The sequence below is a fragment of the Sphaerodactylus townsendi genome, linkage group LG07 (genome assembly GCF_021028975.2).
Source record: "Sphaerodactylus townsendi isolate TG3544 linkage group LG07, MPM_Stown_v2.3, whole genome shotgun sequence".
Classification (NCBI taxonomy): Eukaryota; Metazoa; Chordata; class Lepidosauria; order Squamata; family Sphaerodactylidae; genus Sphaerodactylus; species Sphaerodactylus townsendi.
In genome coordinates this window covers 70,564,018-70,579,795 of record NC_059431.1, presented here as the reverse complement: position 1 = coordinate 70,579,795, position 15,778 = coordinate 70,564,018, and the positions used below count along the sequence as shown (strand labels likewise).

At 40.6% G+C, this 15,778-nt stretch overlaps 1 protein-coding gene across 2 annotated transcripts; it reads right to left on the bottom strand.

Annotated features, from left to right (window-relative positions):
• Window positions 1-3,872: 3,872 nt before the first annotated feature.
• LG07H9orf64 (linkage group 07 C9orf64 homolog) lies at window positions 3,873-14,789 on the bottom strand. 2 transcript variants are annotated; one of them, XM_048504241.1, is made up of 5 exons: window positions 14,687-14,789; window positions 10,447-10,799; window positions 8,708-8,967; window positions 5,469-5,664; window positions 3,873-4,739 (listed from the first exon to the last, which is right to left on the bottom strand). In XM_048504241.1, exons 2-5 carry the CDS (start codon window positions 10,787-10,789, stop codon window positions 4,507-4,509), a joined length of 1,032 nt encoding a protein of 343 aa, XP_048360198.1. In that variant the 5' UTR covers window positions 10,790-10,799; window positions 14,687-14,789; the 3' UTR covers window positions 3,873-4,506. The 2 variants fall into 2 exon arrangements, with proteins under 2 accessions (XP_048360198.1, XP_048360197.1); XM_048504240.1 differs by lacking the exon at window positions 14,687-14,789 and adding an exon at window positions 14,459-14,611.
• Between the last annotated feature and the right edge of the window lie 989 nt (window positions 14,790-15,778).

Below are 15,778 nucleotides of genomic sequence, written 5' to 3'. Positions count from 1 at the left end.
TCTGAGGGTACCTCTGGGCAATTTTGGTGCCGCTAGCATAAAACCTGCGCCCCCTGCTGGCTGGCAAAGTAAAAACACACACAAAAAATTCTTAATGACCTCAAGATATAGGAGCTTTTTTTCAGCATTGAAAAAATGTGCTTGAAAAATTTAACTTATGAAGCATTAGAGTATATACGGTATATCACTATTTGGAGGGAGGCTAAATGGATTAACTATTCTATATTGGGAGCCAAAAGTAAGTCTAAGCTGTGCTTCTAAAAATAATACTCAATGGAAATAATTTGTGCGTGATTTTTCTTATCCAATATAATGTAAAGTTTAAGAAACAAAATACAGCAGTATTAATTCATACTATGCAGCATAAGAGCAAGTATAAATTCATATACATTCCAGCTATTATAAGCTCAGACATAATTTCATATTATATATCTCATACAACATAACCATAACAAATTATAATCAGGGGTGTAGCTAGGATAAATGGAGCCCCAAGGGTCTGAGTTTTTACTTCCCTCATATGGGCAGCGCCCCTCCCTCACCACTAACATATTTTGCATTCAGGTCATTCTCAAAGTCACCATCGCATTATAGAACATGCCCCAACACACAAATCTGAACACACCCAGGGCTTCCTAGTTTAAACAACATTGAAAGTGATGCTATTTTTTTTGAAGTTGCGGGGAATCGCACCCTTCGAAACAGCATCACTTTTTAATGTTGTTCTAAAAACTAGGGAGCCCGTGGGTGTGTTCAGATTTTGGTGTGTTGGGGGCATGTTCTATAAATGCGATGGTGACTTTGAGATGAGACCTGGTGCAGAAAAAATGTTGCTTCTGGTCGTTGTGGGGGAGGGGACGCTGCCCATATGGGGCGGGCGCAAAACCCAGATTCTCCTTTTAAATCCAACCTTAAGGGGATACTTCTGCTTCCCTAGTTTAAACAACATTGAAAGTGATGCTGTTTCAGGAGGTAGACTCTCACCACCCCAAACAGCATCATTTTCAGTGTTGGTTATTGTGGGTTTTATGGGCTGTGTGGCCGTGGCCTGGTATATCTTGTTCCTAATGTTTCAGCATCTGCATCTGTGTGGTTGGTATTTTCAGAGGTGTATCACAGAGAAGTCTATTATACACTGTGTCCAGCCTTCTCTTATAACAGACTTCTCTCTGTGATACAATTCCTCTGAAGCATGCCAGCCACAGATGCAGGCAAAACGTTAGGGGAACAAGATCTACCAGACTTCATGGCAACAACACAGCCTGTAAACCCCACAACTACCAGTCGAGTCTTGTTTTGTAAGCCTTCATTAATACTTTCAATGTTTTTTTATCTAGGGAGTCTAGGGATTCTCTCTTTAAATCCACTCCAAAGGAGGTGGGATTTAAAGAGAACCTGGGGGAAAATTTGAGGGTGCTCTGTCAGGGGAGCAATGTTTAGCTGCTTAACATGTACCAGAACTTCTTTAGTTGCCATCTTCAGGGAGACTCTCCTGGATGAAAATCCACCCCTAGGTTCTTAGTGAAGTTTGGTTCAGGGGGTCCAAAGTTATGGACCCTCAAAATGGTAGCCCCATTTACTATTAGCTCCCATTGGAAACAATTGAGTATGGGGTCACCCATTTTGGGAGTCCATAACTTTGGACCCCCCAGAACCCGAATCTGCAACTTCAAACTTTGGCTGGTATCATCAGGAGAGTCACCTGACAATAGCCTGAAATTTTGGTGCCGCTAGCCTAAAAACTGCGCCCCCTGCAGGCCAAAAATGAAAAAACTCTGAAAAATAGAAAAAGCCACACACGAACCAGCAATTTTTGCGCCCACCACAAGGGGGCGCCCGGGGCACTTGTCCCCGGATGTCCCCATGGTAGCTACGCCTCTGATTATAATCAATTGAGTTCCTTGCCTTATCAATTGTCTTTTGAATGTAACAGCATGGCAGCCCCATCAAAAAGCCTCGATGCCCAGATGCGGTGTCACAGCCGCACCAGCCTGCCAGTCCCAAGGAGACTTTCTGACAGTGTGAGGAGGCTAAAAGCACAAAAAAGCCTCCCCATTGCCGGAAGGTCCACCAGTGGACTTAATGAACTTACGTCACCAAAAGGAGGTGTTAAATCCCAAGCCCCAAGCACTGTCACAATAGGAGCAATGGTTGGATAGAAACTGACTAGCATCAGCTCCTTCCCTGGCCATGCCCCCACTGTTGCTGGTGGCAGCAGGGATGAAGGGCCGCATTCATTGCTGTGTCCTACCACGGTGGCGGACCATGGTGACCACCCACCAGCAGTTTCACCACTCCGCTGGGGCAAGTGCCTTAGGGAGGTCAAATCTGCTGGAGTAGCCCCATGCTGCTCTCAGTAGCTGATTAAACCCAACCTAACCCCCCCCCTCCAGCTTTGGATGGGGCTGTAAGTGTCCTAATAGAGTCCTTGTAGGTTCAAGTAGAACCTCTTCGTGAAATTCACGGTTAAAATCAGCTCAGGAAATGCCACAGATGAGGAAGATGGTTACTTTTTAATGATATGTAGGTTATAAGATAAGGCTTCTGGGCTTTCAAGGCTATTAATGAAAGCTTGCTTCAGTGTCCATTTAATGAGATACAATGCTGGAAAAAGCCACAGAGCATACTCTCATTCTAACAACGTTACACAGAAATAATCTTATAGCAATATGAGAGTCTAGACATTTTGGCTCTTAGACCTGTGAACAAGGAAGTAGGTTTCCAAGAAACAAGATTCTGGTAAAATTCAACCCTTCATCAGTCTTGCCATCTACAAAATAATTATTATGAATATCTAGTGATGCATAAATCTTGTAGAAAATCAGGTGTGTCAGAAAAGGAAGTGAAAACTTACCATATTAAAAAGTACTGAGAAAAGGGTTTTAGTTGCATTGACTCTGAGATCACTGCAAGAACAATGTTTAAAGCAGGGGTTGGCAACCTTTAACACCCAAAGAGCCATTTGGACCCGTTTTCCATGGAAAAGAAAACACCTGGAGCCACAAATACTTTTTGACATTTAAAAATGAAGATAACATTGTATATATATATTTTTTACCTTTATGCTTTGTATAAACAATTATAGTGTGTTAAGAAATCCATTAAGTGCTACATCACCATCATCAGCCAACTAGGCAGCTGGGACAGGAAAACCAAAAGTGGCTTGGGATAGCTGTCTTGGACTGTGCCTCTCCAGGAATGGGGACTCTTTCCCATTAATCTTTAGGGCGACTCTCCGAAGGAGGCTGAGAGGACCCAAGCCACGCAGAGCCGCAGTACAAGGACGAAGGCTTATCTCACCTTACCTTTACTATATGAGAGCTATTCAGCTCCTTTCAGCATTTTAAAGTAATGTCCATATGGGAAGCTACAGTAAACAGGAAAGGTGTTGTAGAGAATTGGAGTGGCATAGTGGGTGAGTGTGAATAGGATCTTGGGGGACATAGGCTTAAGTCCTCACTTCTACTATGGAAGTTTGCTGGGTGACTGTGAACCCGTCACAAACTCTCACTCTGGCTAACCTCACAGGGTTGTTGCTGATGAGAAAATGGAAAAGAGGAGAATGGTGTTCTAAGCCACTTTGTGTTCCAACTGGGAAGAAAAGTGGGATGCAAATATACAGTAAATGTAGACTCCTCCCAAGTGTTCCTGTTCCCTTCACTGCAAATATGTCAGAATGGTTAGAGCTGGAGAATCCCACTGTAATACAGCAAATGTGACTGAGACAGTGGTTTGCTAAAGTCATGCGGTTATTTCAGTGTTGTGCTAGATGTATACAGGCATTTATGACTTGGTGAACATGATGCTCCTTTTGAAGGATATAAACTGTTGGAGATTGTTGGAGCTTTTTCAAATATTCCAGCACCTTCATATAAGGATTATAATATTTTAAGTGGTATTGCTCATTTATTGTTAGGACAGATTTTCTCCAGAAAACAGAAGTTTACACATTTTCACCCTTGGCCTGAAAAGACATTTAGTAACTTCAAAGAGGGATCACAATTCTGAATTAGTCTATAGAAGTGAAGCAAAAATGTTCTATGCTCAGCTCAGTAAATACATACTCAAGAAGCTAAAAGCATACACAGAATTAAGTACATTAAAGGAAACATTTACTGTTTGTAACTTGAGATGCAACTAACCTTATGAAGAGACATAATTAAGAAATATTGATTGTATCATGTCACACAATTTCTTTACTGCAACAATCTTGCTAAATGCAAAAAGCAACTTTAGCATATTAATTGCAGAAATAACGCAGGTTGAAATAAAGGAATCAGAGAAACCATCAGTATGGAAAAGTATAAAAATTATAGTAAAATTCCTCTCCTGTGATATAGTAGAAAGGACACATGTTTAAGCTCTACTAGTGAACAGAAGCCAAAATGAAGGGAGAAGGGGAAAACGGTAAATTTTTCCAGCTAAGTTTACAAGTCTCAAATATGTATACAGAAAAAAATAGTATCTATAAATTTGAAACTGCGCTTTAATATTCTTCACAGTATATTAGTAGTATATGCAACGTACACGATGAAAGGGAATTCCTTTCATGTCTTCCCTATGATCCCGAGCATAGTCCCATAGGTAATAATCAAGGAGAACTGCATTGATTTTTTCACTCATGTTCTCGCCTTTCTTTTTATAAAGATCCAGTAAGTGACTGCCAATGAGTTCACAACACCAAATAGAACAACCTCGAATCTCCACCTCTTGTTTGTCTCCAGACTGGAACATGTGTCCTGTAGGATGCAGGAGACATGAATGAGATGAATACAAATTAGGGCATCTCTAAATAAATTCAGAGTTATATAAAAGCCACCAGTCCAAAGTAGGAGTTAAAATTGTGCTTCATGCCATTTTACAGAGATAAAGAAACATAACATTGCCTAACAATGTTCTCTCTTAAAGTACAGGATATATTCTGAGCTGTCTTGTAGGTGAATGAATATGGTATATGGAGGGGTGAGGGGCAGATACAGGAAACAAAGGTGATTACTTGCTCCACAAAGCTATGGCTTGGCATTGAGCTACTCCAAAAGTCTACTGCAGCTTATCTTTTTCAACTGCAGCTGTTTTCTTCTATTGCTTACTCTCTGGGTTTTCATTTCAAAGAGCACAAAGAGATCTGTTACTGGTATCTTTAATGGCAACCGTTAGAAACCATTTTAATAAGCAGAATAAGATGAATGTGTGATGACTTAGGGATTATAAATCTAACAAAGGCAATTTAGAAAATTAGACACAAAATGCATCACCTTCAATCATAGGTTTACAATCCTGATTTGGTGCACAAATCATAGTTGGCCAATTCTGATATGATGCCAAACTTTGGTTATCACTAAATCAATGTAACTAACAAGAACACTCAAAGAGAGGCAGGAACATTAAAGTACTGTGGTTTGAGGCTATCTCTGAACAGACAATATAAGTATTAAAGAGTTCTTAATGATGCTGAATAAATTTTATACCTTCCTTGAGTTTCTTCATTAGTTCGTCAGAATATTTCATTGCTCCAAGGTGAACAAGAACCTGAGGTATCCTATAATCAGCAAATATGGTCACACTGGAAATGTCATTGAAGCATCCATCACCTTTCCCCTCCAATACACTCCATGTGTCAGCAACAAGGATTTGTGCCCGTTTGTAAAAAGCCACCTTTTTACCCTGATAGGCAAAGGGGGGGGGGGGGTGTGAACAAAACAAAACAAAATGCTTTCAGCTTTAATCTCTGACAGTGGAAACTTTTGCCAAAAACACTAAGGAAACTGTGGCAGAAGATATTCTTCGTCTAGCATACCAGTTAGTTTCTAAAATGTTAGAGATGACATGCCAAACTACATGTGTGCCAATATGGATTTATTAAAGCAACATATTTCTGAGGTTCATCAGAACAAAATCCAGCTGAAACATCAAAATGACTGCTTTATCTTCATTTTCACTGATGCATCTACAGGAGGAAGTGGAATCACCCTCCCCTTGGCTCTTGCACAATAAATGTTCCCTCCTCACTGCAGACTAGAGGTTAAAATATTAAGCAATAAACATTTGCCTATCAGTTATATATTGGCTTGGAAAATTGGCTAAGGGTTACATGGGCATTTCCGGATCATCTGTGTCAGCAGAATGTAGGTTTTTCAATGCTGGCCTTTCTGCAAGGTAGACTGGCACCAAAGTTGATAATACATAGGATGATGTGTGAGAAGACAGACTGAGAGCATCTTAATGTTTTAACAATAAAATGTCTGATAGTTTGAACGGTTGCTTTCTCAAATGAAATTTACATCCCTACTGCATTTTTCCTGTAGCATTTTGAACACAAAGCCCCTCCCCTTGAACAGGTAAAAAACATCAAGGATAAATCTGAAACATAATTATGTAGCAACCACATTGTAATCAATAAGGCTCTCTTTCATACATTATATTTGGAACCAGCAAATTATTTGATTCATAATTTTTAAAAAATGTTTAGTATATGCATTTATTACAGCAGAAAAATCCGATTAATTTTCATCACTTCAATCCCATTTCACACTTTCTACTAATTCAAAGCTCTGCCTTGCAGCATCTCAATCTGTTGCTAGGGAAACACTGTTGACAATGTGAACCAACAATAGCATCCATTTTGCTATAACAGTGGAAGAAATTTTATTTGCCTTCAGAATATGCAAGTTGGTAGGAAAAACCAGTCGACAATTCTAGCTCACAGTACAATTGCATAAAAGTGCATGACTTGATTTCTGTGCAACAGTTTGAAACTTGTTTTTGAAATCACTCTATATTTTTGTTTCACCTGTGCAGGTTTTTTGATCAAGAAAATATGTAGCATGCTTTCTGTTTATTGGAAATGGTTTTATTTTACTTAGAAAGGCAAATACACACACACACACACACACATATACATATATATATATATACACACACACATACATATACATATATACATACATACATACACATATATATATACATACATATACATATACATATATACATATATACATACATACATATATATAAAATATTTAATACCAGAAAAATAATACAAGATATATATATTCTACATGAGAATAAGTAGGAAAGTCTAACGTGAATGTGTTTTATTATTAAGAAACAATTTCTTCCATTTAAGATCTCAATAATTTTGTACAAAATAAGGATACATTTTCTATCACTACATTTTGTGTAACATGGGAATTCTAAGAGCCAGTTGAAACATTAATATTTCCACATGTCTATAAATGCTTTAGTGTGGCTGCTTTCCATATGTCTTGCTGATACCATGAATAAGCAGCACTGACTTATAGACTCTCTGTGGGTTCAGGGCAACGCATCTGGAAAGTGAATTCTCTCAACATGCCTTGGTGCTTCCAGAGTGAGGAGTGGAGACTTTATACCTAGATAGCAGGATTCTGACAGCCCCAAGGCACGCTTACTGGCTATAGAGCACCTTATAATCTAGAAAGGGCAGGATTGTTACCTTCATTGCCCTGCCAGCACGCTTCATCAATTGGCCGTGCTGGCAGGGGCTGATGGGAATTGTAGTCCACAACATCTGGAGTGCCAAAGGTTTGCCACCACTGTCTGGGCACTGCACGGCCTCAAAGAAGTATTCTGAGGTCCTCTACGTATGAGTATGTCACTCAGAAGTTTTGGAGGCAAATGAAAGATGTCTAGCATAAACTGGAGAATATTGCATTGGAGACCCCTTGATACACAATGTCAAAGAGGCTGTCACCAACGCAAACAACGTTCAGCTATGCTTCCTTCCTGCTGTACCTCAACTCAGGGCAAGGACTATGATAAACTGAAAACTAGAATAAGATGGGATAATTCTAATATGGTTGCATGGGAGAGGATGAATCATTGTGTATGAAAGAAATTTGCAAAATACCCATATGGTGGTAGTGTTCCAGATAGAACTTTGTTCTTCTGCCTCAGTGACATAGTATGTTCTGTACATTACATACTATGTTCTGTATATTAAAGAACTTAATTTGTTATTTCAAAGAAAGCACATGCTATTGTGCAACTATTGCTCTGTATGGAATGTCTGAAAATCCCAGCAGTTTTGTCTCCTTAGATCTTTAAATATTTTACATCTCTACTTCGAAATTGTTCCCACTTTGTGCAAATCAGATTTCACCTAAGACAATCTGATCCAGGCTCTTAGGAACCGGAAACATTTTATTGATCCTGCTGGCTAATGACATAAGCACACCAGAGTGATATGTGAAATAAGATAGGAAAGAATTATATGCAATCAAGTATCTATAAAAATGTAATTAAAACCAGCAAATTCAACTGAGCATGCAGAGGACTACCAGTGTTTCTCTGATGAGAGTTCACCTTCACTCTTCTTGATATGAATTGGTTTTTATTAATCAATCGGAGTCCTGAAATACTGCAACCCACATTTTAACAATAACAAACTACAGGGTGTAATTATAGCTCCCAACCATGGTTTGACTTTTGGAAGCAGAAGACATTGCAATGGGTTCTTGTGGAGATTCTCTGAATTTGCCACTCCTGCCAGACGCACATCTGAAATTCCCAACCCACTTATAATTCCCCCAGACCTCAAATTTCTTACATCCTTTTATCTTATTCAGACCAGGAACACATTAACAGAAACAATGAGGGGGAGGCCTTTTGGGCCCCAACTTTATTTACTGCCAACATTTACTATTGCCAAACACAAAACACTTACCTGAAATATAGCCTCATCTCTAAATGATGGGAAGTTTTCCACAATTAGCTGTAGCAATTTCTGAGCACTTTTCCCACTTTGCTTAACACATGTAAGGAAAGAGCCTCCAAATTTCTCCAGAAGAACGGTCCCAGTCTCATTAAGCACCTGATGTCTTTCCTCAAGCAAAGGCATGGGAACATCGGTGTCTGACCGAAATACATGCCTCACCTGCTCCAATGTCATGGTAGCATAATATGAAGAGCTGGTAATGGGTATTCCTTCAGAAACCAAAAGTAAATTAGAAAAAAACTTAACAAGAAAATAAGAAGAATCATGTTAGATCATACCAAAGGCCCACTATTTATTTGGGGGTGGGGGGTGGGAGAAGGAGCTAGCACCTTTAAGAAGTGGGGATGCTACAAATCTTATCCTCCTTGTCAAGCAACTTTCACACTTCCTCTGAACTCTTCCCTCACCCCTCACCCAGGCTCTGCCACACCAACCCTTCCTCAACTTCACTACTTGGAATTCCATGTGCACAGACTCAGACCGTATACTGAACATCAGATATCAGGAACAAACAATGGGAATGCTGCAACCCTCATGAGTAAGGAGAATTTGCTGGAGAGGCAAATAACTTATCTCAAGGACTTTACACTCATATTGCATCCTGTTCAAACTATGCAAAACAGCTATGCACATTAGGAGAAACTGAACGGGGCTTACTCCCAGAAAAGTGTTCTGAGAATACATTATTACTTAATGAGTCACAGACTCTGATTGGTTATTGCACTAGTATGTTAGCTAAGCATGATCAGCTGCTTTGCACAGGCCACAAACAAGCCAGTTTAAAAGAGGCAGCTGTGCATGTGAAGGTCTACAGGTTGAAGTCTTCTGCCTTGCAAGTGTAAACTCTTTCACAAGCATTTTGCCTGCAGTCATCAGAAACACAGCACTGGATCACATGGATGTAAATAACTACCCAGGGCTACAAACTGAGTAATGAGGCAAAGGAGAGGACTGAATTTCAAACTCTAACCCTTTCCCCCAGCAATACATCTGCAAATGTCTCCCAACATTCTTCTCTCTCTCTCTCAGTCCACCCCATCTATTAGTTTACATTTGACCCATAAAAAGAAAGAAAATCCTCATCCTCCTCTCACCTCACCCAAGCCTCAGCCCAGAGCTCTCTTTCAGTGTAGTCTTGTGTTCCCTGCCTTTAACTTAGGGGAAAAGGATACAGAGAACAAGACACAATATAGAAAGCAGACAGTCGCAGCCCCAGGGGGCAACTGGGTGCCTCTAGGCCGGGGTATCCAACTCTGGCACCCCAGATTGGCCATGCTGGCAGGGGCTGATGGGAATCGTAGTCCACTAACATTTGGGGCACCAGATTTGGACACCCCTGCTCTAGGCTTTGACTTCCACTGGAGGAATGTGCTGACATTGACCTCTTTTTGTTACCCTGTGCTAGTAAACTGGCCTCACAGCCAAGGTAAGACTCTGCACACTATGCATTCAGTACAGTGGAAGATGACAGTTATGCTAAGAATGCAATCCGCATAATAACTTTTTAAAAAATGTATTGCACAGATTGTGTTCTAGGCTTTTCATATTTTACCTTTGGACCAATATAGATGTTCAGAACTTGAATAATGACAACCTAGCAAAACACTGCCATGAATTCAGGAATTCCTCTCACAATCTATATAATTCTCTTTCTGTCTCTCAATTAATTTTGAAAATTAGGAGCCAACCTTCATCAAGTGCTCGGTTGACAGCAGCACAAAGAGACCAGTAACCGCTGTACATTTTGCCTTTATACTTCACCAGGCATTTACGGTCTTCACACTCCGACCAAAAGGAAAAATTGAGTGCATCAACAAGGAAAACCCAGTTCACTGCATCTTCGCTCACTACTTGAGGATTCAGTTCATGAGAAGACTTCCACCCAGCAACACTGAAGTCCTTTTCCAAAACTTTATCAGACAACATCTCCGCAACTTTCCGCACACCATCTTCTTCAATGTGTACATCTTGGCTGTTCTCCACTATAAACTTGGCAGAATCTTTAGGGTTCAGGAATGCTTCCATGGTCATTTTTTTGATCCTGAGTAAATAAAATAAGTCTTCACTAGAGGTTTATTTATTTTAGATTTATATCCTGCCCTTCCCAATAGGGCTCAGGGCAGCAAACATCAAGGCAAAGGTCTTTTCAATGATGTTTCACAATGAATGCTTATGCTGCTACAATAGCAGGCAGTTTTGCTGCTCTAGCAATATTAATTACTATTACAGAAGCTTTAGAGAAATTGTGAATCTCCAATTATGGCTCCTCGCTATCATTTTGCTTTGCCATCCTATGTTCCTAACTAGTTTCCAAAGCTGCTGAAAAAGTGTTGCTGACATTTTATTTTTAAATAGTGTCATGTTAGGTCTTACAAAAAGAAAAAAAAGATGCAGAAAGATGAAAAAAAAACCTGGAAAAAAATTCAACCTCCCATATGACATTTTTGTAATTATTCCAATCCAGGGTGAATTTGATTTAAATCAAATTGATTGAAATTATGACTGAAATCACTAATCAGCAAGACTTGATTTAAATCATGGTTCTTTACAGAAAGACTCACTATTGCTCGTAAAATCTTAATATTTAAAACCAGATCAAGGTTTCATTTTTAGAGTAATGCCTGCCTTAGCCACAGATAGAGGAAGTTCATTAAAATATTCCCAAACTGTGTCTTTTTATGGTTTGCGGACACTACAGATATTCTCCACCAGGGACAGAATAATGTGATAAATCTCAGGCTACACACACAAACCTCCCAAGACTTGTGGAATAGTCTGCAAAAAAAGTTGCACTTTCATTTTTCTTCCTCAACATTCCTATAGGCGTCAGCTTCCGCGATCGTGAGGCGCGAGGGCTGGGTCAGCGCATTCTGACGCTGACTCTGATCGATGCTGGGACCGCTCGCATGAACGTTTGTCTCAGGAAAGAGCCGGGACCGACAGCGCCGCGAGGAGCCGTGAGTCCCGGCAGGATCCGCATGTCCCCGGGCCTCCAGACATGTCGCCGAAGGCCCGCTGAGGACACGCTTCCCGTTTCAAGCTCATGCCTTCCTGCCTCCCTGCGTCACAGGGCAGGGGGGCGGTCCCCAGGTTTCCTCCGCTGCACGCCGCCGGAAGCGCTGGGGACAAGTGCAGTGCGCAGGGAGGGAGGGTTTTGACCAGCCGGCCTGTCATTCCTCGTGACGGCAGCAGCTTCGCTGGCTGTTTCCAATAAAAGTACGCCTCCCAGCGCATCTCGGGAAACACCGGCTTAAGGCCGGTCGGAGCGGCGCTGAGATGGCGCGGCTGCGATGCAGCTGCGCCCCCTGTGCGAATGGCGGCCTGGGGATGGCGTTTTTGCCGTCCCCAGGCCACCATATTCCACCCGTGCGGAAGGGGCCATAGTTCCTTGTGCAGATCTATTTCACGCCAAACAATTTTATATTCATTTAACTCCTTGAAATTTAGGCTTAAGCTGTAAAGGGGTTGTTTCTGCGTATGTAGATTTGCAACAGATCAACGGGATTACAGTCTTTTTAGCAACTGTGTATATTTATTTTATAACATTTTTACTGTGAAGAAGGGGCATGTTATCTCTGCAGCCACAAACAGTTTTGAGAACTGCCAAACCAAGCACATGAGATAAAACCTTCTAGGTGGAAAAAATGCCACAAATTGTCTTGCAGATGAAAGAACATGACACAGTGAATGTATTAATGCAATTCATTTACCACAAAATTTAAACATTGCATGAATATACAGTATCATGCCTTATAATTAAAAATTAATCCTTCTTTCTTTTGGACTAAAATGTACTTTAAATAGAAAACTATTTGAATTATCTTTGAATGAATTTTCCTCAAAAGGCCTTTTATTTTTTAAAAATCTGATTTAAATTAAAAAATCCAATTCATATTAGAAAAATCCACTTTTTGATTTTAAAAAAATCACCGATTTTTATCTATCCTGCTCCAACTGAAAAACGGGAAATTTTGGGGAACACTGAAAAACTTCTATGATTTCTTTTTAAAAGAGTTAAATACTTTTGAATAGAAGTTTTTACTCGTTCAAACTGTGCAGTGCAAATTTCTATAAGTCAATCCATAGAGTTAGAAAATGGGAACTGTGGTCTATGTCGTCTAATCATAGCTGACTATTGATAACCCCATTTGATTTTCAAAGCAAGACATGTTCAGAAGTGGCTTGCCATTGCCTACCACTACAGTCTACACCATGACCCTGCTATTCACTGGAGGTCACCCATCCAAATACTAACCAGGGTTGGTCTTCCTTAGCTTCTGACAAGATCACGCTAGCTGGGGGCTATCCAGGTCAAAAACAGACATTTTGAAGGATGTCTGTTCAACTGGAATATTTTTGTCACAATTTATATGATTCTATGTGTATGATGACAACATGTTATTGACAAGTTCACTGTTTGCAATGTTACAATGTTAACTTGATATTTAAATATGCTGGTAGCCCCACAGTAACTTTTAAGATAATGTTGGCCCACACAATACACTTGGTTTAATTTTTTTTCAATTTTCCAGTTTTATTTCCCCCCCTCCTCACTCTAAGACAGTAAAAACTGACACAAGTGCCAAGGTAGAGTAGGGGACAGTAATCTGTAACTTTTCTCTCTAGTATTGAGTATAGTCACAGTTTTACTTGTTAAATGCAAAGGAATTCAGCCTTCTAAACTTCTGTAAAATTCCATTTTAAGTTAGTTGATGCATTTTATGTTGTTAAAGCAGAAAACTAAGTTGAGGTTTGACAGGAAAATAAGTACCGAATACATTTCTAATTTCTTCCCAACAACATCAGGAATTTTTTTCCCCCCATGGCTGCAAAATTTCTGTGATTTAACATCTCTGGTTTTCTGTATTAAAAAACATGACTTGTAAGTACTACCCCATCCTTGACATAATAAAACTGAAACGATACACAGACATACAAAACAACTTTCAGTTATTTACAATGTTACAACCAAGGTATCTTTGCCCATCATTACAAATCTTGCAGTCCAATCCAAAACCCTATTTACTCATAAGTAAATGCCAGGGGCCTTCAACAACTTATTAATGACTGTGTGGATTTCCAACTTAATGGGTTTCAACGGATAAGCCTTGATCAACAGTGACCTTTGATCAGTTTTCCAAAGAGCAGGTTCTACAGGTGGACCCGCAGCTTAAACACAAGTGACAAAAGTATTTTTTTTAAGTTGCCTTGAGGTGCGGGCAGCTACAGACTCTCTAGTAGAGACGAAGGAAATCAATTATCACACAGGTACCTATCTACGCACTTTTACAGCCATGGCTTTGGGATGGGTCACAAGTCTTATGACTGAAAAACACGTAATCAGGGAGGCCATGCAGGAGACAAAATGTCCCACTACACAACAGGCTCCAATGAAGCAGGGGGGCCCTCAGTTTGCAAAACTTCAGGCAAGGCTGTTAATAGGAGCCCGTTGTGGAGGTCATTCATTCACACACTCGTCATCAATCGGAAGTGCTTCACACACAGAGAGACACACACACGCCAGGAGTCGAATGCATCAGGTACTTGTTTGCCGAAATCCGTCTGAAGTTACCAACTTCTAGGAAATATGTTACAAATCCACGCGGAATTACCACAACCGCGCTCGCTATAGTGCTGTGCAGACCATAAAGGCATTGTGATTCTGCAACAATTATCCTCTGATCTGCTTTTAAAAATTACCCGAACAGTGTTTGGTTCTTGACAAGGTTTCCTGGTGACCCTGCGACACACAGAAAATGGAAGTCAAGACTCCCTTTTCCATCCACGTGGTGAACCGAGGCCTGATGACCAAGCCTTTTATGCGCCTCCAGAAAACGAGTCTGCGAGTCGACTTCTGCTATCTCATGCGACCCTCGGCTCCTCAAGCAATGATTATGCAGCGCCTACAAGGAAGCAGCGCTGGCTTACCTTCGTGGTTATCGGGGGACAGAGAAGGCTGCCTCAGTAGAGACCCGATTACAGAAAACGCGGCGAACGAGTGACGCGCGGTTCTTCCCTTTACCGTCCCGCCTCCCCTCACCAATCAGGATTGCCCATATTTGCATACGTTAAGCGCGCGACTCGGAAGGCAAACTGGACGTCGCCTCGTGGCACTCGGCCAGGTAAACGTCGCAAGCTGTTTCCTGCGCTTAAAAAGTAGAACCCGAGCAAAATTGAAAATGTTCAGGTAGGATCACTGTAGTTCACGTGTCGAGCGCGACTTTCTTGCAAGCACCGAGTCCCCTTTGCTATCTCATTTCTGGTCTTGTGACAAAACAACCTGCTCCTTCCTCCCGCAAAGGGCGCGCATTCCTGGAGTGTTGCCACTCATAATTCACAGTATTCTATGAAATGAGCAAAATTTGGAAAGGGGCCTCCGGTATTGAATGGAATCATTCGTCAGTGAAAACCAATTAATTTTCTTGTCCTGAATTAAACATTTCCTGATATAAATTTCAGTTGTCTAAAGTGATCAGCAGCATAAAAGTTTTTGCACACTTTGTCATAAATGCTGCACGAAGATATGGTAATACAGCATTTTATACAAGGCTGTTTAAGTACTTCTGAGGAACCTTTCTGAAAAAGGGTGTGTGTAATAAATGCTGAAGTTGTCTTTACAAGGATACAAGGCTTTCAACTAGGTCATCCTTTAGTCACTGCTACATTTCTGTGCTAGTGACATTCCTTTTCTGAAGGTTATCCTACAAAAAACTATTTGATTAAAACTGAAACAAAACACCACTGTACAACCGAACTGCCTATGGTTAAATTCTCACAACAAAAGGTTCACATTAAACTGCAAGAGGGCCTTACATGCATTAAAACCGCACCTATTCAGACTGAAGCAACAGAATTACAGTCAATTGTTTGAAATCAGTTCCTTTTGTGCAAGGATTGAATACTCACACAAGCTACTCACAAGTTCCCCATCTGTAAGAATGAATCCTTTTACCAGAAACCAGGAGATCAGCACTTTAATCTTCAGTATTTTTGCATAGCTCCTTTGTAGCATTTTGTAGA

Coding starts and splice junctions, on each gene's coding strand:
- LG07H9orf64 (XM_048504241.1), bottom strand. CDS start 10,789: ATGACCATGGAAGCATTCCTGAACCCTAAAGATTCTGCCAAGTTTATA. Junction 8,968..10,446: donor CAACCGAGCACTTGATGAAG/GTTGGCTCCTAA, acceptor TGGTTTCTGAAG/GAATACCCATTACCAGCTCT. Junction 4,740..5,468: donor AATGAAGAAACTCAAGGAAG/GTATAAAATTTA, acceptor TGCATCCTACAG/GACACATGTTCCAGTCTGGA.